Source organism: Phoxinus phoxinus, assembly GCF_949152265.1.
Source record: "Phoxinus phoxinus genome assembly, chromosome: 20".
Taxonomy (NCBI): domain Eukaryota; kingdom Metazoa; phylum Chordata; class Actinopteri; order Cypriniformes; family Leuciscidae; genus Phoxinus; species Phoxinus phoxinus.
In genome coordinates this window covers 13,680,646-13,708,491 of record NC_136895.1, presented here as the reverse complement: position 1 = coordinate 13,708,491, position 27,846 = coordinate 13,680,646, and the positions used below count along the sequence as shown (strand labels likewise).

General features: G+C 39.4%; 1 protein-coding gene across 1 annotated transcript; it reads right to left on the bottom strand.

Annotated features, from left to right (window-relative positions):
* Positions 1 to 28: 28 nt before the first annotated feature.
* crb1 (crumbs cell polarity complex component 1) lies at positions 29 to 27,846 on the bottom strand (the record flags this gene model as incomplete). The annotated part of the gene is made up of 13 exons (XM_079592902.1): positions 29 to 1,731; positions 9,349 to 9,475; positions 9,674 to 9,796; positions 11,789 to 11,833; positions 13,612 to 14,530; positions 15,647 to 15,812; positions 16,196 to 16,749; positions 17,025 to 17,954; positions 19,494 to 19,676; positions 19,901 to 20,040; positions 20,832 to 21,023; positions 21,582 to 22,182; positions 27,771 to 27,846. 13 exons carry the CDS (start codon positions 27,844 to 27,846, stop codon positions 1,513 to 1,515), a joined length of 4,275 nt encoding a protein of 1,424 aa, XP_079449028.1. The 3' UTR covers positions 29 to 1,512.

Genomic DNA, 27,846 nt, shown 5'->3' with positions numbered 1-27,846 from the left:
AACGCAACATGTTTTTGTCACACAAAAAGTCTGTACAGCTGATTTTATTCAACATAATGATAGACAGACCATTCGTGCTTCATTTTCTTGAATGTTTCCTGGTATGTACAGATGAAATGACCATGTGATCAGTTTAGTTTGTGGTGGTTGAAGTGCTTTTGAGTGAATGAAGCTGGATGGTAGAACTCTTCCGCTTGCTCTCACTGCAGTTATATGGTTTTCAAGTGCAAATTGGGTCAGTCTGGTGTGTTGTTACAGGAACTACTGGTACCACTGTATGCACTGTGAACTGAAATAAATGATATATGTCTATACAACTCGCCTGGGTAGATTCACTCTTCATTTGACCACTGTTGTGATATTTCTTCTGACTGTGGCTTTTGAATTTAGATAAGTGATCCTAAAGGTATATTGGGAAGGGAAAACCACTAAATCAAATATTAAAGTATTGATCATTTTTAAAATACATTAAGCAGGTGATCAGAAAAACTGATGCTGTTCATTTAATATCGAACGATTTCTTTGCGGTTTACCGAACAGTCCATGTTTAAGTTACTATGCTATCAATTTATACACTTTTGATGTTGGTTAAAATCAAATTTACTCGACAAATTAAAATGTTTATTACACAGCTTAAGTTATAACATTTGCCAGAAAAAAAAAATCCTGAGACTTTTGCATACACCCGAGAAAAAAAAAAATTCTACGCATGCGCACGGTAAAATACATAAATCGGAAACAGCAATGTGACTGCGTGAAATATTGCACGAGCAAGTTTTCTGTGCATGCCCAAAAAATGACTCGCGTAGAAGTCTTAAGGCCTGTACACATCAAGAACTATAACGATAAATATATTAGCGTCAACACCAATGAACGACAACACTGTTTATTCTAAGCGCGCGCTGCAGTTTGTCGTCTGTCGCTTTAAATGCTCGAGCTCTTTAAAGCAGAAATGATTCTGATTGGATTTCAATGTTTTTATCATTCCAACGATATTGTTTCGCTGCTATTCTTTTATATTTGGAACATCATATCATAGTTATCGTCCTTGGAGTGAACAGGCCTTTAGGGGTTTTTCTCTCTCGCAAATGTCACTTTTACAGCTCACTGGCAGCACAAACACAAATAGAAAACCTTGAAACGTCCTGACCAGACGCGATGCAAAAACTAAGCCGTTTCTTCCACGAAATCCAATTGGTCTGAACTCTATTAAATTTGTTCTAACTAGCCGTGATTGTTGAGCAGCATTGGATGTCACTATTATTTTAAACACTTAACAATTCACCAATCAATGAATCCTAAAGCTTTTCAGAGGTAAATATCAATGTGTCCTTCACAAAATATTATAAATTAAACATCCATTATGTGAAAGATTGTCCAATCAAAAATGGTAATTTGCATTACTGTTATCTAGCTGATGAGAGCTGCCACATGATCAATGAATAAAGGCCTTCGTCTTCTAAAGCCAACATGCCATGAACAACATGATTGGCCGATCATTGGTTGATTGGCTCAGATAAGTCTCTCCATTGGTGGAGGTTGCACAATGTTCCACATCTCCACTCTTGAACCTTCCTTCTCCTGCCGACTGGGGCTGTAGGTGCCTCGTGTGGCCCGTCGGTTCACCGTCATGACCAAAGCTGTGGCCACGCCGAAAAGAACCAACAACAGAATAATGGACACCAGGCTGATGGACAGCAACAGGGCAGACGTCACGCTCTCTGCATTCAGCTAAAGGAAATAAAAACGGGGCGGAGTTAGTGATGAGTAGGCAGTAAAATGTAGATTCATGTTTTAAATATTTCAATTTAATTCTTAACCTAATAAAACCGTATAATCTACATTTAGATGTTGGTAAACACTAAGAAGCATCTCAGACAGCAACATGGAGTCGGCCCAGATCCGGCCACATCTGGTAGGCCTACGTGTGGAATCCACATGTACCGGATCTGGGCCGACTCTGTTGGCTGTCTTGGATCACACAAATTGAGATCATCTTGGCTGAGTCTACATAAGTTGACAATCTGGAAGTTTTTTTTTTTTTTTTTTTTTTTTTTTACCAAGGTAGGCTACTCTCTCCAGTGCAGATCGATTGGCACAGCTGTCTGCTCCCAGTGTCCCATCCTACCCCATCTGCCACCTCTCTTGACATTTTCAGCACAGTCAATCCTGATGCGAAAATTAAGTCTTCTAACAAAACATACTGCCTTTTATACAAGAGTTCATTAAGTAGGCTAATAAAGTTAGAATAAGATAAAAAAAATTGTTTTGCAAACCAAAACTATTTGTTCCTGAATACGTCAGTGATTTAAATTAATCATTTGAATGAATGATTCAATGACTCACTCGTTTGTTTTGTTCCTAAATACGTCTGTGTTTTGAATAAGTCAGTTGACTTTATCTTTCTTTGACTTTGTGGGCAGTGTTTGCGCATGAAGGTACCTCACAAAACTGATTTCAGAGAAGACATCTGAGGCAGCGTAACAGTTAAATGGTCTACAATAAAAAAAAGTGAGCTTTGGTGATAACTGAGCGAATATTTAATTACTACAATACTAATTTCTTGCAAGAAATGACATCAGAGGTCAAACACGTTGATCAAAAACGTACATTTACACAAACTTACCACCAACCGCAACTTTCAGACGCCGTCTTTATTTTTTAGCTCAACTGTCACAGAATGCCAAGCATTGTGGGATATCAAAGGCGGTGAAGGATACATCTATGCTGCCTTCAAAAATCGATCAGATGAAGGTATCCCAGGAGACAGGAAGTGAAGCTAAAGTTGGATTCAGACTAGATGTGTCTAGATGCCTTCCTACCTTGGAATTAATCCTCCGAAGGCAGCATTTTTAAGATTTCAGGCTCGGCGTGTTCGATTTCAGGCGCTGCTGTGCCGATCGATCAGTGTATAATATCAGAGTACCCGCAAGAGTGGTTCGAAAGCATACAGAGCCGTCTGCTCTTTAATCGTTTTTACTGCACTTTGATGTCATACACCGATCGGTCTGCGCAGCACCTCTTCAAGTCGTACACACCTATTGTTTCGTTAGCCTACTGATCCAACCAGTGTTTTTGAACAAAACTTTTGACTGAATGATTCAATGACTCACTCAGTTAGAGAGTCTTTTGTTTTGTTGAATCAGTGTATTGAACAAATCGAACGATTCATTAATTCAAACAAAAATACAGTCACTTGTCGCCAACTACTGGCATAACAATGTAACCGGTGGAAAGAATCAATGTAAAATCCCCACTAACACAGACTGACTCTGTCTGAAACTACTTCATTTAGTTATGCACTTATTATTTAATTTTATTTTTGTATGTTCCACATATCGGCCTATGAGGCTAATATTATATATAGAAATTATACACCACCACCAAATGCTATTTCTCACACATACTCTTCGTAAATGGACTGATCTTCAGGACCAAAATTAGATTATCCAACCCAGCCCTTCCCACACCGGCTCCATGTGTTGAAGGAGCCGAGACAGGCAAGAAGCTCATGGCCACAGAAACTCTGAGCTGAGCTCATCACCTGCTCTGAATGCGATGTTTTATGTGTGTGAGAGAAAGCGAGAAGGAGAGAGACAGCCAGACTTTCCAGCAGACAAACGACCCTGTCACTGCGATAAGCTTCTCCCGATATATTTCCCCCTCGTTTCCAGACCTGCAGCGATGCTCTGCTGAGTTGCATTTCACACAGAACGCCGCTGCGCCTTTCTGCTGGCCAAGCACTATTCTGTCACTCTGAAGACACAAACTTTCTCTGCAGACGTGGAACAGAACCACAGACCCACAGATTCCTCACACTGAGACACATTTATGCTTCAGCAGTCAAAAAACACTAACCCTCAAGAACTGTGCTTGCATCCCTGTCGCATTGCCTCTGCATTAATGATCTATTTTTAAACTTTTTAAGAAAATGTATTGCATTAGAAATAAAACTGTATGATTTTTTTTAATGATTCATAATAACAGGATGTTAACCTACATAAAGTTATATATCGTTGTTGTACGTTTACACGGCAGTGAAGTACTAAAAAAGGGAAAAGTTTTTCCTTTGCGTTCTTAACGTTCAGACGACAACGTTGTCAAAACGATCCCGTTCACACGGATCCGCGAAAAAGACTACAAACGCGGTATTATTCATGCCAGGCCAGCCAGTAGTTGGCGATGTACGATGTTAACTTTGTAAAAAAAAAACAAAAAAAACACTGCGCGTGCACTTTACTGAACACAGGTGCGTGGCGTTATAATAACGATTTGTGTTTTTGTAGTTTACACTGAGACGATAATGATAGTTTAAAAAACTTGCACTTTGAAACCCGTTTTCAAAAGCTTGCGTTTTCAGGCCACCAAAACACTGCCTTCGTGTAAATGAACGACCAAAACACATAGGCCTACAGAATTTCAGTTTTTAGTTGAAAATGGTGTCGTGTTAAATGGCATAGCATTGATGTAAGTGTTTTTTTGTTTGTTTTGTTTTTACAAAGTGACATCGCTGGCCTGGCATGAAAAAGCATTTTGAATAGTTCTCGCGGATCCGTGTAAACTTGGATCGTTTTGAAAGCGATGTCGTCTGTAGGCTACCTGAGAAAAGCAAAGGAAAAACATTTCCGTTTTTAGTACATCGTTGTGTAAATGTAGGCTACCGTTAGTAGGCTACGCAAACGTCCTTTCCATAATATGACTCATTGAGAGAATCGATAAGCACAATTCATTGTAGAGATCGTTTCGCTTCATTTGATTGCACCTATTCAATAAAAAGATGGGCCTGCTCAGGTCTACTCGCCCATTTATTTTGTAACGTTATACAAAATATAGGCTAAGTATATTTTTTGTTGTTTTATGCATGACACATATTGTTCTGATTGCTATGGGTTATAAATAGATTATATCCTATCATAGAAATTTGCATGACTGGACAAAAAATTGTCCTATAGAGAAAGACTGTACATTTTAAATGTGTTTTCTTTTAAAAAGGATTTTGTTCACTTTTATGCGTTACGAATGTCTCATTTTGATATAATGGGGTCTTTAAGAAAACACCAAAGCTCAGAGAGCACCACAAAACATGTCTTAGCATGAGATCCTCTCAACCAGCATCTATCCTGTTAGATGGGATTACCAAAGTGGAAAGTGGCTATCTTTAACCCGCACAATAGCATTTTGCTCACAAGTTAAAAATAAGGACATCTTGAGAGGATTAAATTTATCCGTGCTTTTCTGTATTCAGTCACAATAATCTTAAACTTTGTGATATCAGTTCAGCTCATCAATCACATAAATATCATTTGGTCAATTAAAATATTTGCCAAGAAAAATATCTAATTTATTAAGAAATTATTTAATTTAAAATCAAATTTAAAATGCGTGTAACCATTAATGTATTATTTAATATTGAATACGTTTTCAAGCATAAAACTGTGTGTGTGTCTGTGTGTGTGTGTGTATTTATATATATAATTTATTTCTTTAATCATGATTTTCATACATCTTCTACAATTAAAAAAAGTAACTAGCCTACTTTAGTTTTTCTTTAATGAGAATTTGTACTTTATTACCCTATACAAAAATATCCAAATTGATTCAAATGTAGGCTACTAATTAAAACATGTCATCATAGAAGAGATTATATGAATTGCATTTTAATTACTGAATAATTATGTTTCTCTTCAGTGTTTACACCTGGTATTAAGATTGCCGTTTTGGTCGATCGGATCACTAAAGAAGGGAGACACATACCCGTTTACACCTGGTGTTTTACTCTGTCTCTTTTGTCCACTTTCAACCACTTCTGTCCTGATTTCTTTGAGGGGAGTGTCTATAGGCGGGTAAATGTATGGGCTTTTTCAGATCTTTCAATCTAATGGACGAAATAAGCTTGCCCAATTTACATATGAACGCGACCGGAAACAACGAAAAAACACAGAGCAACAGCTTTCCTTTCTGCTCTGACAGACACAAGACCACGCCGACCACTGTGAATATGTGTTAGAAATCAGGAATGATGAGAACATGTGTTTTTCGTCTTCAAACCAAACTTGGGTCTTCAGTCAACAAAGTTTAAACCCTGTCTCGCTAGTGCGCTTCCCATAATGTTCAGGCGTTAGGTCAGATAGGCGCAGAGAAGACGGTCTTTTGTGGCTGTTCGAATACATTCGACCACATGAGTGTTTACACTACGAAAGCAATCGGGTTGAATATGTTTTCAACTACCTCTGGAAGTGGTCGAAAGTGGACAAGCTCAAAACACTTTAGACCCCGTTTACACCTGTATTTAGCATTGTGCACTTGTGATCCGATCGACCAAAACGCTTCTTAATACCAAGAGTAAACGGCCTAAGAGTGTGGATGTAGCCGAGAGGTTAAATAAATAGAGCTTGAGTGATCGGATGGAATTCAAGCGTAGTTCAGGCAGACCACTGATCGCTAAACTATATCAGCTGACGCTCAGCTGATTTGTTACTCCATCTACAATCAACTATAGTATTTAAGCTCATTCACGAATGCTCCGCAGTCTGTCGCACAGATATTTACACCCACCTCCATCCCTTCACCTCCTAGCATCTTCATAATAGAGCAGTGGATGCTGTATTAGAAACTCTATGTACGTAATCATATCTTTCTGTAACATATGCTAAGAAACATTTGGTTATTAAAAGGCTTTGGGGGTTTTGTGTCTCAAGGATGTATCTGTCAAGAATGGCAGCTCGAGCACCTTAAAGCCTAAGCCTATCGCCAAATCCAAAGATTATCAATAAAATTCAATCTTAAAGTGGTCCTGACTGAACTCAACTAGTAATAGTAGCATCTAAATCCATGTAGAGGTGAATTGTAAACCAAATTATTGTTATCACCTGCCCTCATTTATGTACCCAAGGTACACTTAACTCAGTAAAGTTGTCACAACATCTGATACACTGCAAGTTGCAGAGGTAAAAAAAAAACTTCATCTTGTTTCAAACTTGCACAGTACACACTTTTTGCCTAGTCTCAACATCCTATGGTGTCAGGATTACACACAAATTGCTGACTCAACACACATGCCATAGGTTTTACAGTGCCGTGGCGTCTTTGATGTGTCTGCCGCCCATATTTCAGTGGCTCTGTCTATCAAAATCTGTGGCACCATTCTTCAAAACCTGCATGATGTGCCACTGGCACAGTGTCTGGATGTGTAAATGACAGAAGAGAGACAGCTAAACAAAACTGACAAAGGACAAACAACAGATTGAAGATGGATGGGATGGAGAGAAAATGCTTTATTTGAAGACAGTCATCTAAAGACAGAATGTGAGAGACACAATGTACACAATCTGGTCATGAAGGCTAACATGGAGATCAACAGACAGATGAACACATGACAACACTGCAAACTACAGAAACGACTGAGTGTGACATATTGCTAGTTTAAAAAATACACAGAAAGGACTACAGAGTATAGTTAACAATGTTAAATATGATTTTAAGATACAAAAGAGCAATGAGTTGATCAATAGTGGGATATTGTTGGATGGAAATCAGGGATGGAAAATGGAAAGGAAAATAAATATGGAAATGACAGATGAAATGAAACATGAAATTATATATAACAGAAATAAACTAAATCTCCTCTATGCTAAAAGTCTTTTTTAGAAACCGCACCGATTACAAATGCACGATTATGCTTTTAAAAATCAAAATGAACTTCATAATATATTTTTATGAACACTTTATTTCCCAGGATGCTCCCAATTAGTTATCAAAATGAACCAAATTACTCCCTGTACAGCTAAATTGGTGCTGGACCAATAAAACTCATAAATTTGCCTATGTTGACATGCAATTCAGTAAATTCCTTCGCATCATTCCAATTCAATCCCAAACCTTGCCTTAGAAACATTATTATTCATGTTATATTAATTATATATTACAAATGTACAAACTCTACTCTATGTAATGCTAAACTTAATAAACACAACAACATAAGTATATTTAAAATGATTTTCCATGTCAGTCTGCAATTCTCACTTGAATTGCATAAAGTACAATAAAAAAAAGAAACCTTTGGATTAGGAAGAAAACGCTGTCATCCTGTAACAACATTTCCATTGATAAATGTGCTGGCAGAGTTTCGCTTATGAACACTGTCACCTTAAGGCACTAAAAAAGCCATCTAATGGCCTGATAGAGATACACACCTGATCCTTGCACACTGTTTTTCCCAAACCAACAAATAACACTGTCCATGGTTAAAAGACTCTTATTTACAATTACATTTACTTGATAAATACTTTATTTACATTTAATTAAGTATATATGTTCATATCAAATATCTATGGAACTTAAATAACAGAGTTGTGAAGCAAAGTTTTTTGAATCAGTATTCCGTTCCAGCTTATTAAACCTGTATAGAAAACACTTATGAGGGGCTTTTGCACCGGGTAGTTACAGGAACACACAGTTATAGGAACTAGCCACCAGGACGGTCCCCGGAGAACTAAATATTCCCCTAGGGGGAAACCATCTTTCCTGGTTGCATTCACACCGCCAGTAGGAACTTATGCAAGCCGTCGCTTATGTCCTGCCGCTCTGGTTGTCGTGCGGGACTTTTATTTTGACGGCGTTGAGCCTGAGCACATAGCGCTCCCATTCTTCATTAGTCGAATACATATCTAATGCGTTATTAGACAGAACTTTTAAACAAAGAAAGTAAACAGTATACCAAAAAGTATTGCATTTGCTGACTGTATGGTTGATTCCCAATGTCGCTAGCTTAGCAGAAATACATAATCATGTTTTGCTTGGTGCCTTCAAAGCCGCATTGGATTTCCTCCTTAGCGTAAAGGTAGAGAAGTGCCTGGACTTCGGCATCGGTCCATCTATCTGTGTTTTCGATTTTCATAGAGTTAATATATAGGCTATAAACTGTGTGTGTACACAGTTTTTTTTGTTTTGTTTTTAATGGCGGGTGCCAGTGTTTCGCATGCGTTCGGCCAATCAGTGTACACTTACGTCACTGGTAGTTCCTATTGTGCTGGGTTTGATTCTACTCTGAAGTAGGTGCTAATTTAGTCCGCCTAAAGTTGTTCCTAGAACTAAATTGTTCCCAGTTCCTGTGGTGTGAACACGCCAAAAAGCGGGAACTTCCGCCATTAGTTCTAGGAACTATGAAAAAATTCCTCCGGTGCAAAAGCCCCAAAATGAGCTTTTTCTTGGCCCCCACCACAGTGCGGTTTACTCGTTGTCACCCCAGTCTATCTCTGGCTCATCGTCTAAGCGCAGAATGAGGTAGGATAGAATCTGGAAGAGGTTTTGCCAAAACAAAGCCGCCATGTAAAAGTAAAGGTCGCTTACGTCGACTTCACAGGTCTCGCCCGCGAAGGTCATTTCACAGACACACACGAACTTGTTGACCATGTTCTGGCAATAGCCACCATTCATGCAAGGGTTGGATCTACATTCATCAAGATCTTGTTCGCACCTAAAAGACAAATGTATAGTGAAAACAAACCTTGTTATTACTAACTTAAATATTACGGTTATTATTGTTGTTAATATTTGGCTCTGCATACAAATATCCTGATCATATCAGGCAAAACCATGCCATAATTACTACTCTGAAATTCATTAACATGTATGTATGAGATTATGTGAACAAAGAAAGAGAAGGAATAATCACCAGTGACCCGAAAACCCAGGGAGGCAGTCACACATCATGTTGGTGTCAGAACAGTTCCCTCCATTGAAACATGTGTGGTTCTGCTGTTCATCACCACAGATGGACACCGGGAGCTTGGGCGGTCTGGGGATGGGGAGGATGAGGGAAAAGAAAGAAACATAACAGATGATGAAGAAGCTATCCTCTCCTCCTGAGACCCATGTAAGAGACTACTACCACCCCCCACCCCCCACGCTTTGTCCAGCACAAAAGAGGATTAGCCTACTATTAGAATAATGACATTAGCATGTGAATGGACCTCTGACCACAAGACAAAGAGAATGCAATAAACTGACACCTTATATGGGGATTAACATACAGTGAATATGAAGACCCCCATTGTTATTCTGTATGGACGAAGATTTGATGTGACAAATAAGGGGGTTTTGGGAAAGGAAATGTTACTCATTGTGGTTTAATTTTTTTTTTTTCAGAGAAATTAAGGCAGAAAGGCAGAAAAAGTAGGAATGAAAAAAAGGACAACAAGAAAGAAACAGGCATGAACAGAAAGGAAAGTATTGGAAAGTAGGAAGGATGGAAGAAAGGAAGGGTGAAAAGAAAAAAATCAGAGAAGAAAGGAAGCCAAGAAAGGAGGGATAGATTCAGGGAAAGGAAAGTAGAAAGAAAAATATGAAGGAAAAAAGGAAAGAGGCAGGAAAGAAAGAAAGAAAGAAAGAAAGCAGGATGGCAAGAAAAAAATGGATAGAGAAAAAGTAAGAAAAGTAGGAAGGAAGGCAAGAAAGAAAGGGTAAAAGAAGAAAAATAAAGAAATTTGGAAAGTAGTCTGAAGGAAGGAAGTAAAGAAAGAAAGGGTAAGGAAAGGATTTGAACAGAAGTGGTGTATCCAAAATCAATGTTTATGACAATGTCTTCATTCATATCATTTCTTCTATCGTTTATTCATGTATGATTGTTTGCTTATCAATATTATCTTTGAATTTATTTATCCATGTATTCCATATACATAATCTTCATCATCAGGTATTTACTGATTTACTCCATTCCATCTTATCAATGTAATACTGTTTGAATACTGTTATATTCAAATGTTCCTACATGACAAGATACTCCTGTTACTTGGGTTAAATATTGGACGCCTGCCAAGTGCTGCATAAGTGACAATGTTCTCAGAATTTGTGATTCACGGTACTAGATGTACCTTTCCTGCAATGTTATTTTGCACGACGCAAGCTTCGCTTTCTTTTGTTCCAGAGGTGTTAAAACCACACCTCGCGCATCTATTTCTGTCTCTTTTGCAAGTTGCAACGGCCACGACGACCTGTCACCACCTCTTAGTAGGAAGACGTACATCACTGACACAATGGATAATTCAGTTTGACCTTTCTTATCACACTAAACAACAGATCTTTAAGTGGAATGTAAGTTTTTACTACACTTACAGATATATAGGGCCATTGATATGCGGTGGCTTCACTTCACTTCTTCCTCTGACTGCTCTGTTACTTTGGGTGATCTCCAGTCTGTATGATCTCTTCTGACAGAGATTATTATACTCCAAATTTCAGAATTATAGATGTTAACCTTGTAATTGTTAGACCTCTGGTCTTTTATTTTTTAGAGTTGTACTCAGTTTATTAAAAGTTTAATAAAATAAAGAAATGTCAGTTCTTTGACTGCCTGGATCTCAGTGCATCAAGAAGAAAGAAAGGGCAAAGGCAAGAAAGAAGGAAGAGAAGAGAAAAAAATGAAAGCAGAAAGTAATGAAGGAAAAAAGGATAGAGAGACGGCAAAGGAAAGTAGGGAAAAATAAGGAAGGAAAGAAAGAAAGCAGGATAGGAAGAAAGAAATGATAGAGAGAATAAATTAAAAGTATGGGGTAGGGAGGGAAGGATGGTAGGAAGGAAGGCAAGGCAAAAAAGAAGGGATAGAGGAAAGTGATAAAGACAGGAAGAAAGGCAGGAGGATGACAGGAAAAAGGGATGATAGAGCGAATAAAGAAATGGAAATGAAAAGAATTAAGAGAAAGGAAGGAAAGAACGAAAGAAGAAAATAAGGAGAACGTATAAAAAATGGTATAAAATAAAGGAAAAAAGTCAACAGTAAAACGGCACTTACATGCTCCTGACAACTACGTACCACGGAGCCTCTTCAATCAGAGTGCTGTTGTGTGACAGAGGGAACAGGAAAGAGACAAACAAACAGCAAGCGTCATTCTTTTTTTTTATGCAGCAAAACTTTACACCAAAGATCTCTCTAACTCTGCAGTGGGGAAAAGATAGATCTATTATGTCTCCCAGCTGCCTGCAAGGCAGTTTCAAAGGAGTGCTATGAAGCAGTCTGGCAACAAAACATGTTTATGAGATAAATGGCTGCAGACTTGCCTTAGATGCCACCCCGAAGGCCTAACGCAACCACTGGAGGATGGGCACTCTCAACAGACACTATTATTACCATTACCACTTTCAAATGACACGTATGGCAACAGTCACATCTCTGCAGTCACGCTAGCATAAACAACACCATAAAAGCAATTATATGATTTGCATTACCTTTAAAACAAATCAGTCCCTTAGGGGTCTTGATTCATTCAAGTTGCTTTGTTTATTCGATGGGAATCATTGTATGAGGTTTGTGGCCTGTTTCGGTGTACAAAGTCGAAATTTCTGTCTGCATTCTCTTTCCTTTGAAAAGAGGAGTAGCTTCTTGAGATTAGCTATGGCTTTTTAACAACATGTTGATATCATATCTGAGGCAAGTCTCTTCTTGACTTGGTTTAGTGTTTTACAGAAGGGACAAACATGATTTCTTACAGACATACCTGTGGATTGCCTTGGTGTAGAAGCCTTAAATCAGGTCTTTGGATGCACACAACCTCCATGCAATGTCTGCTAAACTTAGACGTAAACTCTTAACAGGCCAAAATCAGCCAAATCAGTCAACTAGATGCTTGCCTCACAAAACTTACCACCTCAGTGTTAGGGTAGTCTTGGTGGTAGCTTAAAAAACAAAGTTAGAAGAGCCCTCTCTCATGTCTCAAATATATTTTGGTCCATTGGTGTGCCTCAGGTCCCCTCTTTCAGGTTTAGTCTATGAACATTTTTTACTTGTTTAATTGCCCACCCGTTAAGTCCAAATTTATCGACAGGCAACTACACACTCCCCTTCAATAAACTACATGATATGAAGGATCACACATATTTGTACAACAATAGTGGGACCAGTTACATGCCAAAGTTTAACAATTAGGGTTAGAGCAAGGTTCCTCAAATATGGCTCTGGAATGCCCTGCAGAGTTCAGCCAAAGTACCTTTTAAGGAAAGTCTGTTCACTCGGCGGCCATATTTGCAACACCTCCGGGCAGCTATTTTGGGCATCCAAGACCAAGTCCTATCTAAAAGCCTATCTAAAGTCCTTTGAATGGGGAAATCCTGACATCTCTAAAACTACTAGCCGAACTCACAATTAAATTACATATTTGAAATCAGCAACAAAATCTGAGATCAACTGTTCCATAAATGTTGTTTATTATGCTCAAATAGCGTTTAAAAAATTTTTTTTTCACGCTAGACCAGCCAATGTGCATGTGCAGTCCTAAACATGAGTCTGGGAACTGGAGCTTCTAACAGCAGCCGTATTGATGCAATGGCTTTACCAATAAGCGACTGGCTCTTTTACTTAGAAGGCGGGACGTATTCCGCCATATTGTGCTTTGCAGTTTATCCCATTCATATGTAATACGAGTGAACCATTTTTCTATATCCATAGTCTTTGGTTTAGCTCCAACCCCAATCAACGAGCTAAACTGCAGGGCACTGGCATTCCAGGGCTGGATTTGAGGAACCCTGGGTTAGGGGCTTGTTTAAACCCGAAGTATGACCGATAGTAATAATGAACATGTCCACTAGTCAACTGCTTGAGACACATTAGAATAGACTCACTTGCAATTTGGCCCAGTAAACATGTGGGGACAGAGGCAAGAGTAGATGTTTAAGCCATGCAAGCAGGTCCCTCCATTAGCACACTTCTGACCGGCACATACGTCCACCTTCACCTCACAGTTGGTGCCAGTGTAGCCACTCTCACATGTGCAGCTGTATGTAAGGTTCTGCACACTGCAGTATCCGTGTTGACAGGGGTTGGAGGCACAAGTGTTTGTATTCAGCTCACAGCGATCACCACCCCAGCCAGGAAGACAGAAGCAGTGGAAAAGGTTGAAGTGATCGTCACAGATGCCTCCATGCAGGCAGGGGTTGGGTTCACACACCACCTCACCAACACAGCCAGTCTGGACAGGTTTCTCTGATATTTTATGGAACTTCTCTTCCTGTGTACGTGGGAATCTCATCTCGGCTGGACCATAATATGGAAGCACGATTCCACCAATCTCAACATTACTCAGACAACCAATCAGATTCCAGCCAGACTCCGGGCCCAGTCCTCCTAGCATGATATCTATTCCCTCTCGGAGGAAGTCTAGATTTCCCGTCATTGAGTCGGATATAGTAGGCTCATTCTTTTCATCTAAGGAAACCATCATCCACTGGGAGCTGTTAGCCCAAGGACTGGCCATTAACAGCTCTACAACATGCCACTCTCCATCGGCCACAGGCCTTGGGCTGTGCAGGGTTACTGGTGACAAAGATGGTGAAGAAGAAGGTCCACTTAAAAGCTCAAGCACCAAAAAGCCATCTTGAATGGATACCGTCACAAAGTCTGAACCACTCTCCGCATGCAACACTGCTGCATTGTGTTTACGTGTACGGATACTGAAAACGATGCTGGTCAGGTGGCGGGAGATCAGCCCATTCCCGCGGTATACGAGAGTGGTGTTGTCCAGAAAAGTCCCGTTTGAAATGCCTGTGTAGAATGAAGGCAGATGTAGTTTACATAACACTTCTAGGATTCAGACTTTTATTTGCAAAACAATCTCAGTTAAAGTCAGCAAGATATCAGTTCCCAGCAAGTCTCTTTCCCAAGCCTAGCGTGCCACTTAAAGGGATCCCATAATTTACTCTCCCTCAAGCCACCCTAGGTATATATATGACTTTCTTCTTTCATTCAAACACAATCAAAGTTATATTAAAAAATTTCCTGGCTCTACCAAGCTTAATAATTGGAGTGAATGGTACCACAGATGTTGAAGCCCAAAAAATGCACATCCATCATAAAAGTAATCCATATGGCTCCAGGGTGTTAATAAAGGCCTCCTGAAGCAAAGCAATGTGTTTTTGTAAGAAAATATCCATGTGTATAACTTTAGAAACTATAAATCACTGGTTTCCGGTGACGGCCGTACGCGAGTTTAGTTCCGGTGGATGAGTGACCCCTGACCCAATGTAGGCATAGCGTAAGCTTAGGTGAGAGTAAACGCCTCTCGCGGTTCAAACAATTAGGGCTGGACAACAACCTAAAGCTCTTCCGACATGTCTCTTTAAAAATATCTCGTTCTCGTTTTAGACTTCTAGACTTGTGTTTTGTCTTGCTCTTTCCTCTGCACTTCCCCGATCGTCAATACGTCATGCGTCGGGTCAGAGGTCACTTTTCCACCGGAACTAGACTCTCGTATGGCCATTACTGCAAGTCAGTGATTATGGTTTATAAAGTTATAAATGGATTTTTTTTATTACAAAAACATATCGCTTTATAAAGCTTGGAAGCATTGCTTTACAGTGGGAGTGTAGCTTGGAGGAGCCAAGCTTTATAAAGCCAGTATATATTTTAATATAACTCTGATTGTGTTTGGCTGAAAGAAGAAAGTCATATACACCTAGGATGGCTTGAGGGTGAGTAAATTATGGAATCATTTTAATGTTTTGGCAAAACAAACCCTTTTATTAGTTTTGTTATTAATCCAACATTCTTAATTTTATCTTAATTCTGTTACCATTCATTTTGTCTTAGTAGTCAAAAATAATTAAATACTGCTAAAATACTGTTTTATACATCTGAGATCACATGTTCCTAAATACTCACATTCATAACCCTGGTTGAGGGCCCGGCATATTGCTTGGGGTGGGCAGGGGGTGAGTTCGCACCAGCTCACCTCTTCACAGTGCTGCCCTGCTGTGTTAGGAGGGCAGTTGCACGTAAAGTCGTCCCATAGAGAGAAGCACATGCCACCATTCTGGCAAGGATTTTCCTGGTAGGGAAAAACAAAAGTGACATACAAAACTGTCATTAAAATGATCCAATTAAAGAATTAAATATATTAAATGGTTTAGAAGATGAAAGATCAAATATTTAATAAAAAAAAATGTTCAGGGACTTTAATTAACTGTTGAATAAATGATTTGATTAGTGAATCAAATCAGATCAGATCACAAACATCTTTTGAATCTGTTTTGGATTAGTTTCTTAATTGACATGGCTAAAGTCTTGACTGTAAACATCTATCCAGTCCAAAGTGGATAACAGAGCTAAATAAGATAAGCAGGTTTTGTCTACAAAGCTGCCAGATTTGATGTAACCTAATCTTTGTCCTTTTGCAGTTGAGAGCTCATGACACTTAACATTGTAACTTACAGAGCAAGAGTCATCACTGGTGCAGCCTGCGGTAACATCAACCATTCGGTCGGGTCTGTGTGACATCACAGAAGTATCAAGTGGGAAAAACTCAAGCTTCCTCTCATTGAGCTCCAAGTCTTGTAAGCACCCTTTAAAGTAACCACCAAAGGAAGATGACTCTTGTCCATCAACCAGCCCGCCAACATAGATCACATCTCCAATCTGAACGGAAACAGGTTGAACATCCATTGCTCCGAATTCATGATCTGACTCCTGAAGAGTTATCATGCCCTCCTCGATGGTGATGCTCACAAAATGGATCTCTCCATCGTTAACCACACTTTCACCAGTAATAGTCTTCAAGTTATTGAATTGTAATGTCAGTTTTCCCTTTTCCAGCCACATCTGCAAGTACTCAGTGGTGCTGTTGGCAAGCAGCACCAAAAGACCAGACTCCTTCCGTGTACGCAAGAACATGGACAGATAGAGCGTGTCTGATTCCAGTTGGTCGTTGATGGTGAAGACAGCATAGCTTGCGGAGTCTTCCAGGCCGAATCTGGCAGTAATATACTCTGTGTAAGGAAGAGAAGACATACAACTCTTAAAGAGTTTCTAGAACTTTACTTGTTTTACTATTGCAACTTGGACCTTTAGAGGAAACATTAAGATTCTCCCAAGTTTTATTCTATAATCTTCTACATTTATAGTCTATCAATGTGTCTACACTAGAAGCAACCATGGCGTAGCTCTGTTGTGCTTTAATAAACAGAAAGGCCATTCGCAACACCGCTGTGGATGCTTCCAGTGTAGACATGGTTAATGTGAGGTCAATCCCTGGTGTCCTTACCATCACCACAGTTTTGACCCACATACGGTCTCAGACATCTGCACTGGTAACCTTGCCAAAGGTTAACACACTCTCCATGGTTCTCGCATGGACCAGAAAGGCATCGGTCATGATGGCTGCAGCCTTGCACAACATTCACCGCTGAACTGCTCAACCAGTCCTCCGGTACCATGAGCTGCGAGTCCACAAACAAGTCCCTCATGCAGCCGATGAATGAGCCGGTGCCTCCTCCCTCATCCAATCCTCCAACAAAGGTGCTTTGTAGAGCTGACTCCAGCTCAAGGGCGCTGGTATTCACTTGGGCTGTTGCACCACAGTTATCTGCATCCTGGCATGGCTCCAGCAGTTGCAACAGAAGGGTACCCTCTCCAAGTACAGCTTCTACTGTGTGCCATTCGCCATCAGATACATCCTGAGGCAGCGTCAGAGTCCAGCTGGTTGTGTCTGTCTGAGGGTCACTACTAAGATCAAGAAGCAGGTGTGTCTCCTGCAGCTCTAGGCTGAGAATGACCCCTTCACTACCCCTCTGGAAGAGTACCGTGTTTTCCAGCACTGTGCGAAAGCTTAGTGTGATATTAAAGTATGTTTCTGCACCCAGCAGCGGCGTCTGCAGGTGCAGGAATCCTCCAATTGTCTCAAAGGAGAATACAGTGGGAGTCTGGCAGTAAGAGCCGGTGTAGCCTGGCTGACAGATGCAACCGTAGCCATGTATACTTTCACTCAGGAAGGGCATGCAGGCCGCCCCGTTCTGGCACTCTTGGCCCTCGCAACCCACCAGGGGCTCGCTACAATTGTGGCCACCATAGAGGACTCCATCATGGCTTTCAGACGGGCAGATGCACTTGTAGCTGCCCAGAAAGTCCTCACATGTGGCTCCATTATGACACGGGTTGGTGGTACAAGCAGTAGTATTTTGCTCACACAAGGCACCTGAAATCAGAAAGCCCAGAGTGGAATTTAGTCAAGTTTCTTACAAGTAAACATTTAACAAAGATTGTAGACCAATAATGAACTGTTCCAACTGCAATTCTAAAACAAGACCGTATTGTTTTTATAAGAGATTATCTTTAAAACTATTTGTTGCATTTGTGGCAATGTCAGAAAACGGTCAATAACTAAAGAATGGCTCACGCCAGGGATAATGTGGGCAAGTTTTAGTCAATAATCCCTCAGGAAAACAAAAATGTAAAGCTGATTGTATAACCCTCACTCAACTTTATGCCAGTGTGGATGCCAAATAAGTTTTCTTATTTCTAAAAAGAAGTGCCTGAAATTTTCACTGAATGAGCATTTAGTTATGCATAAGTTTAAAATGTCTGAATAAAACATTAAGCAGCTGTGAATAATGTATATAATGGAAACCATGAACAAATGATCAGTAGCTACACAACCTGATGACCTCAATTTATTGCAAGTTCATCATATGTTCAAACAGAAATAGTTTTCACTAGCCTAATAAAAGACATTGGTTTTTAATGTTCTTTATTAGGCAACTACACCCCCCACACACAACTGATTTCACCTCTGAATTATCACTGAAAATTATTGTACAACCAAAACGGAATCCAAACAACAACAAAACTGAAAATTTACCTGAAATGAGCAACAGGACACTCCAAATCCAAACTAAAGCTTCCATGGCATTAGAAGTCTACCATTCATCAGCCACACATCTGTTCAGTCACATTGCTTTTTGATGGATCCATCTATAGCAAAGGCCATCCTAACAGACGTCGATGTACATTCATTCCTTCAAGAAAAACTGTGTACTGCAACACTAGGCCCCCATCAAAGCCAGCTCCCGGGGGATTAGTCTAATGCAACCTGAGCATCTTACAATGGCGAAGCCCAATTATAGCCTCCGTCTGTGAGTCATGTCCTGAGCTGGTAACAAATCATTTTGCATTTATAAGTTTAGTTGTTTCGACTGGGACTTGTCAGAGAATCAGTCATTTGTGCTGAATGTTGTGTTATAAAACGCCTGGTTTGGTTTTGATTGTGCAAATCAGACAAGTTCTGATGTATAGTTGCATCAACCTCATGATGGTCATAATATGCTCTTTAAAGGCAATCTTTAGCCAGACATTGAAAGCAATTAGGGTTTATTGATTCTGGTTTTCCTTCAGACATTTGATTTTTAAAGAACTTAGAGCCATAGGGTGACCATATTTGTTGGGACAGTCCTGGATTTTTGACCCTTCCCTTATTGAAACTACTTCTTTAAATCGGTCAGATTTAGGAATATGGTCGAATGACAATTTATCTGTCACAGGGTGTAGAAAATGCACTCAAACCGAACTGTACCATCTAGCCGCACAAAAAAAAAAAGGTTTATATAAGAAAATGTGGGACTAACACAACCTTATCTTCTGAATAATAATCAACAGTTTATCTTAATACTGCTTTTTAACAATGTCACACTTAGTGAATGATGTGTAAATCAAAAGTTTAAATGGGGCTGTGAGATACCTGAAAATCCTGGTGGACATTTGCAGATGAAGCCGGAAGCATGCCTGGGGTTGTATTGAGAAGGAAATAAGGGCTCTGTGCCATAAAGTGGCTTCCGTGAGCGCTCAATGCAAGTGCCTTCATTCAAACAGGGACTGCTGTCACACTCACTGACATCTGTCTCACAGTTACGACCCTCGAACCCTAGTACAGAGCAGATATGAGAGGTCAGCCTTTTGATGTTTTGTGTCCTAGTTTGCATAACTTATTTTAAGCCTTCCATGATTTCTAAAATGAAGACATGAATGAACATTACAAGTATTGCATGCACATTATAAATACATCTACTAATCATGTACAAAACTATTTTAATAAAAAATAAATACAGAGCCACAATATTAACGTTTATTGTAATATATTTTAGTCACCTTGCCAGCAAGTGCAGGTGTAGTTCCCATTTTCATCCTTACAGGGGGCGTCGTTGAGGCAGGGTTGAGACCAGCAGGGAGGAGGTGGGATCTCACAGTGAACACCAGTAAAGTTAGTCTGTGAGCAGTCACAGCGGTAGCTATAAGATTATTTCAAAATAAATATAAGTATATAGGTTATTTCATTTCAGGTATACTCATTTTGAACACATTCACAGAATGATGATTCAACATAATATTATTCTACACAATAAGAGAGTGCATGTGGTTTACACCATAAATGAAGGTTTATTTTTTTATCATTTTATTTACAAATATATTCCTCCTTTTTGAAAATTGATTTATACAATTATTCATTTTTAAAATAATGAATAGTATTCTATTAATATATTCAACATATACCCCATCATTGAAAATAAAAGAAAGTGATTATATTTTGCATTAAGAAAATGAAACCCATTTTTGGGCCATAACGTGTTTTTGCAATATGAATTACTCCCAATTCTTATTATAATATTTTTTTTTAAGTCAGCATAAATTAAAGGAAGAACAAACACTGCCGACATGTATACAAATTATAATGTAAAGTACACAATAAAATGTAAATTATATGTTATGTTATGTTATATGTATATATATATATATATATATATATATATATATTTTTTTTTTTTTTTTTTTTTTTTTTTTTTAACTGTATGAAATGTCAGATGTCAGATACGGAGGTCTGGGGCAGGGTGTGCATATTAAATTAGTTAATAATTTTATCGCTTTATATTTCCCACAACTAAATTAATTTAACGTGTTATATCAACAGCGCTAGTAATGATTGATTGATTGGACAGATTGATTAAAAATGATCAATTGTTTCCTGAAATGAGACCTATATATATAAAAAGACCAAAAATACTAACATGGAAATGTATTGTACCTATTGATTTCATCCACACAAAGAGCTCCATTTTGGCATGGCTGGTCACTGCATTCATCAATGTTCGTTTCACAGCGTTCCCCCTGGAAGCCCGCCAGGCAGGTACACGAGAAGCCGTTGATGTGGTCATGGCAACTGCCGCCGTGGAGACAAGGCTGTGATTGACACTCGTCAATCTGAACCTCACAGCTGCTACCTGGAACATCAGAGACAGTGGTGTTGAGTGCAAAGATGCCAATCCGCTTTTTGTCGAGATCTCTGCATGGCTTATTACACATACCATCTGGACAGGCCTCATCCTGGATCAAACAGACTGTAACTGGAAGCTTCCAGTCAGTCTTTAGGGTAATTGATATGCTGCCCACAGCTTTTCCTTAACTTGATCAAAAATGTTTTTAAGCAGATCTGAACCGTGAGGATTAACATCACTTGTTTTAAGATACCAGGGCTTGTTGTCACACGAGGAGGTTGTCAAAATACTTGTATTCTATTCACTTGCATTTGGTTCCAAACACCTACAAATTTTTTTGTGACTTCTTACCCAATTAAGAGACAGCATAACCCACTATAGAGTCACCGTCCTTGATCATTTCTCTTATTAGCTCTTTACGTTTTGTCACTGGTCCTTCATAAAACAAATGTTGCATTTCAGAGTGCAATACCATCATTCAGCCACAAGATGGCATTGGCTAGGCACTAGTTTAGACATTCCACATGTCAGTCTCACATGGTGCATCAGACTCCTTTCACTCACCCGTGTATCCAGGCCTGCAGAGACAGATGTAGTGCCCGATCTTGTCCACACAGGTGGCTCCGTTCCTGCAGGGCCACGACACGCATTCATTTACCTCGATCTCGCAGCGCTTGCCCTGGAATCCCGGCACGCAGAAGCAGGTGGGGCCGTCCCGTCTGCTGCGGCAGATGGCGCGGTTGCGGCAGGGGTTGGGGGAGCAATGGTCCACCTCTTTCTCGCAAGAACTCCCGGTGTAACCCTCTTGACAGATGCATGCATACCCCGGGCTCGTGTCTTGCACTGCCAGACAGCGGACACTGTCCCCGCACAGCCCCTGAGCGCAGAGCTGGGCACTGGAATAACAGTCCTGCCCCAACAAGCTGGGCTCACATTGGCAAACCAGTTCCCCTGGGTGGGCGCCGGAGGGATGACACGTCGCATTGCCCTGGCAGATGGACAGTTGGCAGAGCGCATTGGAAGATTCACAATGCGTGCTGGGCAGGGCTGGCACAGGCGACTGACACTGGCATAGGAAGTCAGACGGGGCTTCCCTGCACTCTGCCCTGTTTTGGCAAGGTTTCTCCAGGCAGAGCGTTGAGGTCTTGAGAAGTGTTAAACCTACAAGGATTTACAAGAAGAAGAAGAAAAAACACTTTAACATTCATTGAAAAGTTGTCTGCTTCCCTAATGTACGTTGGATGAAATGTGAACGTTGTTTCACTCTTAAAAATAAATGTTCCAAAATGGGCGTTTCACAGCTGTGCCATAGAAGGACCAGTTTGGGTTCCCCAAATCTCCATACCTTTCAGTATACAGTTCTTAAAAAAAAACTACTTTTTTCATGGTGTGAAAACATCTTAATAATCTAAAGAACCTTTTTTCCACTATAAAGCGGTTCTTTGTGCTTGGATGTTAAAGGTTCTTTATGGAACCACTGATGCTAATAAAGAACCTTTATTTTTGAAGGTTGGGTAGGCAATTAGTTTTATAAACACTTTTTATTATACTGGTTGAAACTCTTCACATCTTGAAAACAATGAATAATAGAAGTGGTCTAAATATTAAAACATGTACGTTCTGTGGAAGTCTCAGGATCAAAATTATTTTCGTCCAATCATTGCATTTTGCCCGAATTAGTATGTCCTACCTGCCTGTCAACTTATGTATTTGCATACCTCCGCGCAGCTGCTCGCACATGTCATCAGCGTGTCGCGTAAGGCTATGCAGAGTTGTCGACATGCAGCCACCGAGCACCACACAGTTCATCCTGAACAAAAACAACAAGCTAATGCTGCGTTCACGCTATGTTGTAACTGTAATTACGAGATGTAAATCTTGGAGCTATTCACGTCCTCACACACAGATCTATGCGTTTCTGTGTCAACACTATCAATGCCGTAAATGAATCTGCAGCAGCCAGGTGAGTTCTGTAAGTTGTTTATGTTCATTATTATTGCAATGTTATGTGCTTGCCATCTCTCATCCTGTGATGCTTTTGTTTGCTCCCAATGCTCGATGCTGTGTGTGTTCCTGTGTTTTGGAGGAGCCGTGGCGACGCTCTGAAGGGAGGTGGGATTTTATGATTTCAAAGTTAGCTTGCTATTACTAGCCTCTCCGAAATTGCCAACCCTACCTTTAAGAGTGGACAGCAGCTTTGGAAAAGTTAATTTGCAGTGCACACTTACATTTCTTGAACATTCTTCCAAATATCACATCCTGCTCAACTAAAGTATACTTTTATACTTTACATTTTATTTGCTTTTTAAAATACACATTGTTTCAAAGAAGCTTTACAGAAAATCATGTTAAAGTTTAAAATATCTTCATGCCTAGCATTTAGCAGATTAAAGCTGGGCGATAGCTAGTTTACATTTTGCCACAATACAAGCAACTGACATGTGCTGTGTAAAGTATATTGTATGCAGATAAAGTCAGACATAATATCCAAGTTTACATAAAGAACTGGTTTTATTGTGCGGCGTAAAAAAAAATCAGCCATTTGAGATTAGCTATTTATCGCTTTACGCGAGTGTATATGTTATAAGGATAACGTTGGATATTATAACTGACTTTATATAGAGAGATGTGCGATAATACAGTTCATATTTTGCCGTGATAGAAACAATCACACAGCCGAGATTTGCTATACAGTATAACTTGTGTTGCTTTAGTTTGCTTACAGCCAAATGCTTTGCCTTTCAAAATATACTCCATTACTCACACATGTGCTTAGCCACGCACTATAAAGTTTCATTCTTGTCCAGTGTCAGAAGTATACTTTGGGCTTAATAGGATTGTGTGACACTGCCATGCTAGCTGAGTCATGGTCAGTTAGCAAATACACTGTCAAATTGACATTAACAGTTGTCCAAATACAGCATTTATCAATTCATGATTTATAGCTGTTTTATACTACCCCACATTTATCCTAGAGCATCATACTTTCAAATTATCCTCAATTAATAAGAAGGCTATTGAATTCTTGATTTCACATAGCAACAACAGTAAGCTAATTTATTATTATGAATCCATTCTTGTCTTTACATGGTTGTTTTTGATAAAGGTGTCACTCTTTAAACTTTAAAGCTCAAAGAGATTTCAGGATTCTAGTACAGTTTTATATATTGCGCCGCGCTGTCCTTGTATAACGCCCTTCAAACAGATAATACGGCCAACAAGCTTGAAACAAAAGGCCAATAAGCATTAGATGAATTGACTAATGAGCCAACTGGGCTTCAGAGCCAATCAAACATCAGGTGATGAAGCCTCGGGACTGCATTGTGCTTGACCCATCCTAAAATAGTTACTAAGAACCACTGTGGTTATGGTGATTCTTCCATTGGTGACAATGGGGGATTTGCGCAGAGAATTAATAATCACATCCGCCTAATGATTGTTAACATCCATACTGGACTGCTGCAAACAGACGCACACTTCTTGCACCTACTGTAGGAGAAATCCCCCTAAATTGAACATCTTTGTCCATATAGCCATGTCAGAATCGTGTTGATGATCTTGTGCTGTGTTGTCTGCGATTGAGAATATGAGCTTTGAGCACCCCTAATCAGATCATGGGGTTTATGTGACTACATGGGATTAACCTGTTAGTCCCATCTACTAAGGATAGCTGTTGTTGCTGGACCCCTTTAATGAGAGCTGATCATTGCTTATATACGAACAGAAGCCAAACCTGAGAAAGCACTTTAACTTGATGCAGTCAGTTCATCTCTTTGTGTAATAAAACTAGCACCATAGCAGGGTGCAAGCCAGCCCCTCTCTGGAAAAGGGGGTCAATTAAAAAGTTTGTGTATCCTTTTTACATAATATTTATTGTACTTTAATATACACATTTTCACAGTTTCTGTAGCCAAAAAGTTTGATAACTTGGCAAACAAGTTAGCCAGAATCCGCTAAATAAATATGCTTGCTTGCTAAAAGAAATACACAACTTCTTAAATAATGTATAATCGAACAGTACATATATATATATATATATCGAACAGTACAGACAAAACACAAGTTCTGTCATTATCGCATTGTTATGAAGTTACGTTCAATGTAGACTATACATTTTATCAGTTTATGCATTCCCTAATGCGAACCCATAACCTGGCCGTTGCAAGCGGCATGCTCTACTGTTTGAGCTTTAGTGTAAGTTTACGATTAACTAAAAACGAAAAGTTTTTCTATGCGTTTTTTCATGACGACAACGTTGTCAAAATAATACTCGTTCACACAGAATAAAATGACTAAAATCACTGTATTCTGCTGCCAGCCCAGTAGTTGGCGATGTCGCTTTGTAAAGAAAGTGTTGGCGTCTATTGGGGGCGGGACGCTTTAGATTCTAAAGAGAATCTGATTGGACAGTAAATCTGATGAGAAGCTGAAATGCAGATTGATGTCATCAAAATCGATGGCATCGTACTATCTGTAGCTGAATAAACAGACGATTGAAACGCTTTGATTGATTAAACATGACTAATAAACACACAACTGCCTTATTATGTGTAAGAAGCCACATCATCTCACAGAAGGATGCTCAACCGCCGTTAAGAAGTGAGTTTGGAGTAAAAGCATGTTATTAAAGGGATAGTTCACTTTAAAATGAAAATTCTGTCATCATATACTCACCTTCATACATTCAAACCTGTATAAATTTCTTTCTTCTGCTGAACACAAAGGAAGATATTTTGAAAAATGTCAGTAACCAAACAGGTCCCATTGACTTCCATAGTAGGAAAAAAAAATACTATGGAACTCAATGGGACCTGGTAACTGTTTGGTTACTGACATTTTTCAAAATATCTTCCTTTGTGTTCAGCAGAAGAAAGAAATTCATACAGGTTTGAAACAACTTGAGGGTGAGTATATGATGACAGAATTTAAATTTTAAAGTGAACTATCCCTTTAAATGTTGTCTTTTGTTGGGTAAGAGGTTCATAAATGCTTCTCATGTTTGGAAAGATGTTTGACGCGTGTTGCTTTTTCAAATGCACGTTATAAGTGACTCAAACTCACAGTGCTTTCAGAAGGAGCAGAGTTTACTTCTGCTGTCCGTAACTGACGAGCTGCGCATACAAATAATCGCAGCATTTGCGATTTCATAATCACGATAAGCCAAATCGGTTCAAGTGCGATTTCATGTAAATTGCGATTAATCGTGCAGCCATACTTCTAAATGCAAATGTTGTCATTGTTTTGGAGCACACTAGCTTATAGATAAGAGTAATATATTCATATAAAGCCAAAACACTTTCGTTTTGATTTCATGTGGACTTTAACATCGAAAAAATGTACACACTTCAGCTTCAAGTGTCAGTTTGTGCATATACCTGACTGGTCAAATCTACACAATGCAGGGCCTGCACAGCTTTAGATAAAGCGCATATATAAAAGCCTCCTCCATCCTGTATTCAGCTGGTCATTCTCAGAAATGCCAGAGGAAACAATGCTCTGTTATCTATCTAAAAAACGGCTTAACCTCTGTGTCAGCCCTATTCACGGCGCTCACTGCGCAAGGACGTTCGCAAACTTTGGAGTCTCAACAAAGCATCAAATTATGTCCCCATAGCAACCAATTCCACACTTCCAGCTTTCCTTTAGCAGGGGTTGCTATGGTAACCGGCAATAGACATAAGTCAGTCATTTAGGGGGTGTCTGGAAACCCCATTCAAACCCTGCAGTCTGCAATGTTTTTTTTATTTTTATTACAGACTGTGCATTAGACAAAGGCTAATAGCGCAAGCAATCATAAGCGTAATTTGGGAATGTCGCTATCAGGATTGCCACTCACTTACATTCAGGGTCCAGAGAGGAAATTTGCTGTAGGTTTATTGCATCAAAAAGTCTTAAGGATTTAAAAAGCTGTGTAGTCAATAACTTTTAAGCATGTTAGACTCAAATTTCTATACTTTCAAATCAAACATCTATATTTTAAGTTGTTGGCCAGCTGGTTTTGGGACCCAAATTGGCCGTTTTGCATGGGGGATTTTTGTAAAATCAGCTTATTGGAAGTCTAGACCAGCGCTCAACTTGAGCCCACACGTATTATCCCAAAAACACAAGGATGTCAAACCATATGTTCATTTAAACAGAGCTCTGTAATCCTCCTAAGATACATACAGTCTAAAGTATCAAACTCAAATGTTATATAACGGTAAAAATGCACACGTTTAAATGCCCAGGCCTTTGTTTTGTGTGTGTGTGTGTGCATGTGATGAAAGCAAATCACAATCCTTTTAAATGTACCAGAATCTAGAAAATGAAAAGCACAGTTCTGCTTCTAAGTGTCTTTGATGCACAGCCTTTTATGTCCTTAAGTGCCACTGCGGCTGATGCGTCCAGGGTTACGACTCCTCTGACCACACCGTATCAAAGCAAACGGGAACAATATCAAGCCACTGGGTATCTTTTTCATCCATATAAGTAGAAAATGAGACACAAATACACACACACACACAATATAAACCATCATGAAGTGTTTAAAATACTTTCTACACATTTAAATACAAATACAAGCATGTAAAAAAACACTATGTTGTTTAAATATTTAGAAAATGTAGAAGGCCTACTAAAATCAGTTGCAGGACAATGTTTTAGTATATCTCACATAAGTAAATCTTTGCTCTTTGACACTAGAAAATTCAACAAGTGGACTAAGAATGACGTCATTACTGCATAAAAGCAACAGACTGGAGTAGACTTACTTTCTGTCCACTGAAGAAGAAACAAGACACATACAACTAATCTGAGCCACATCGAACCCAAAACCGTAAGATCCAT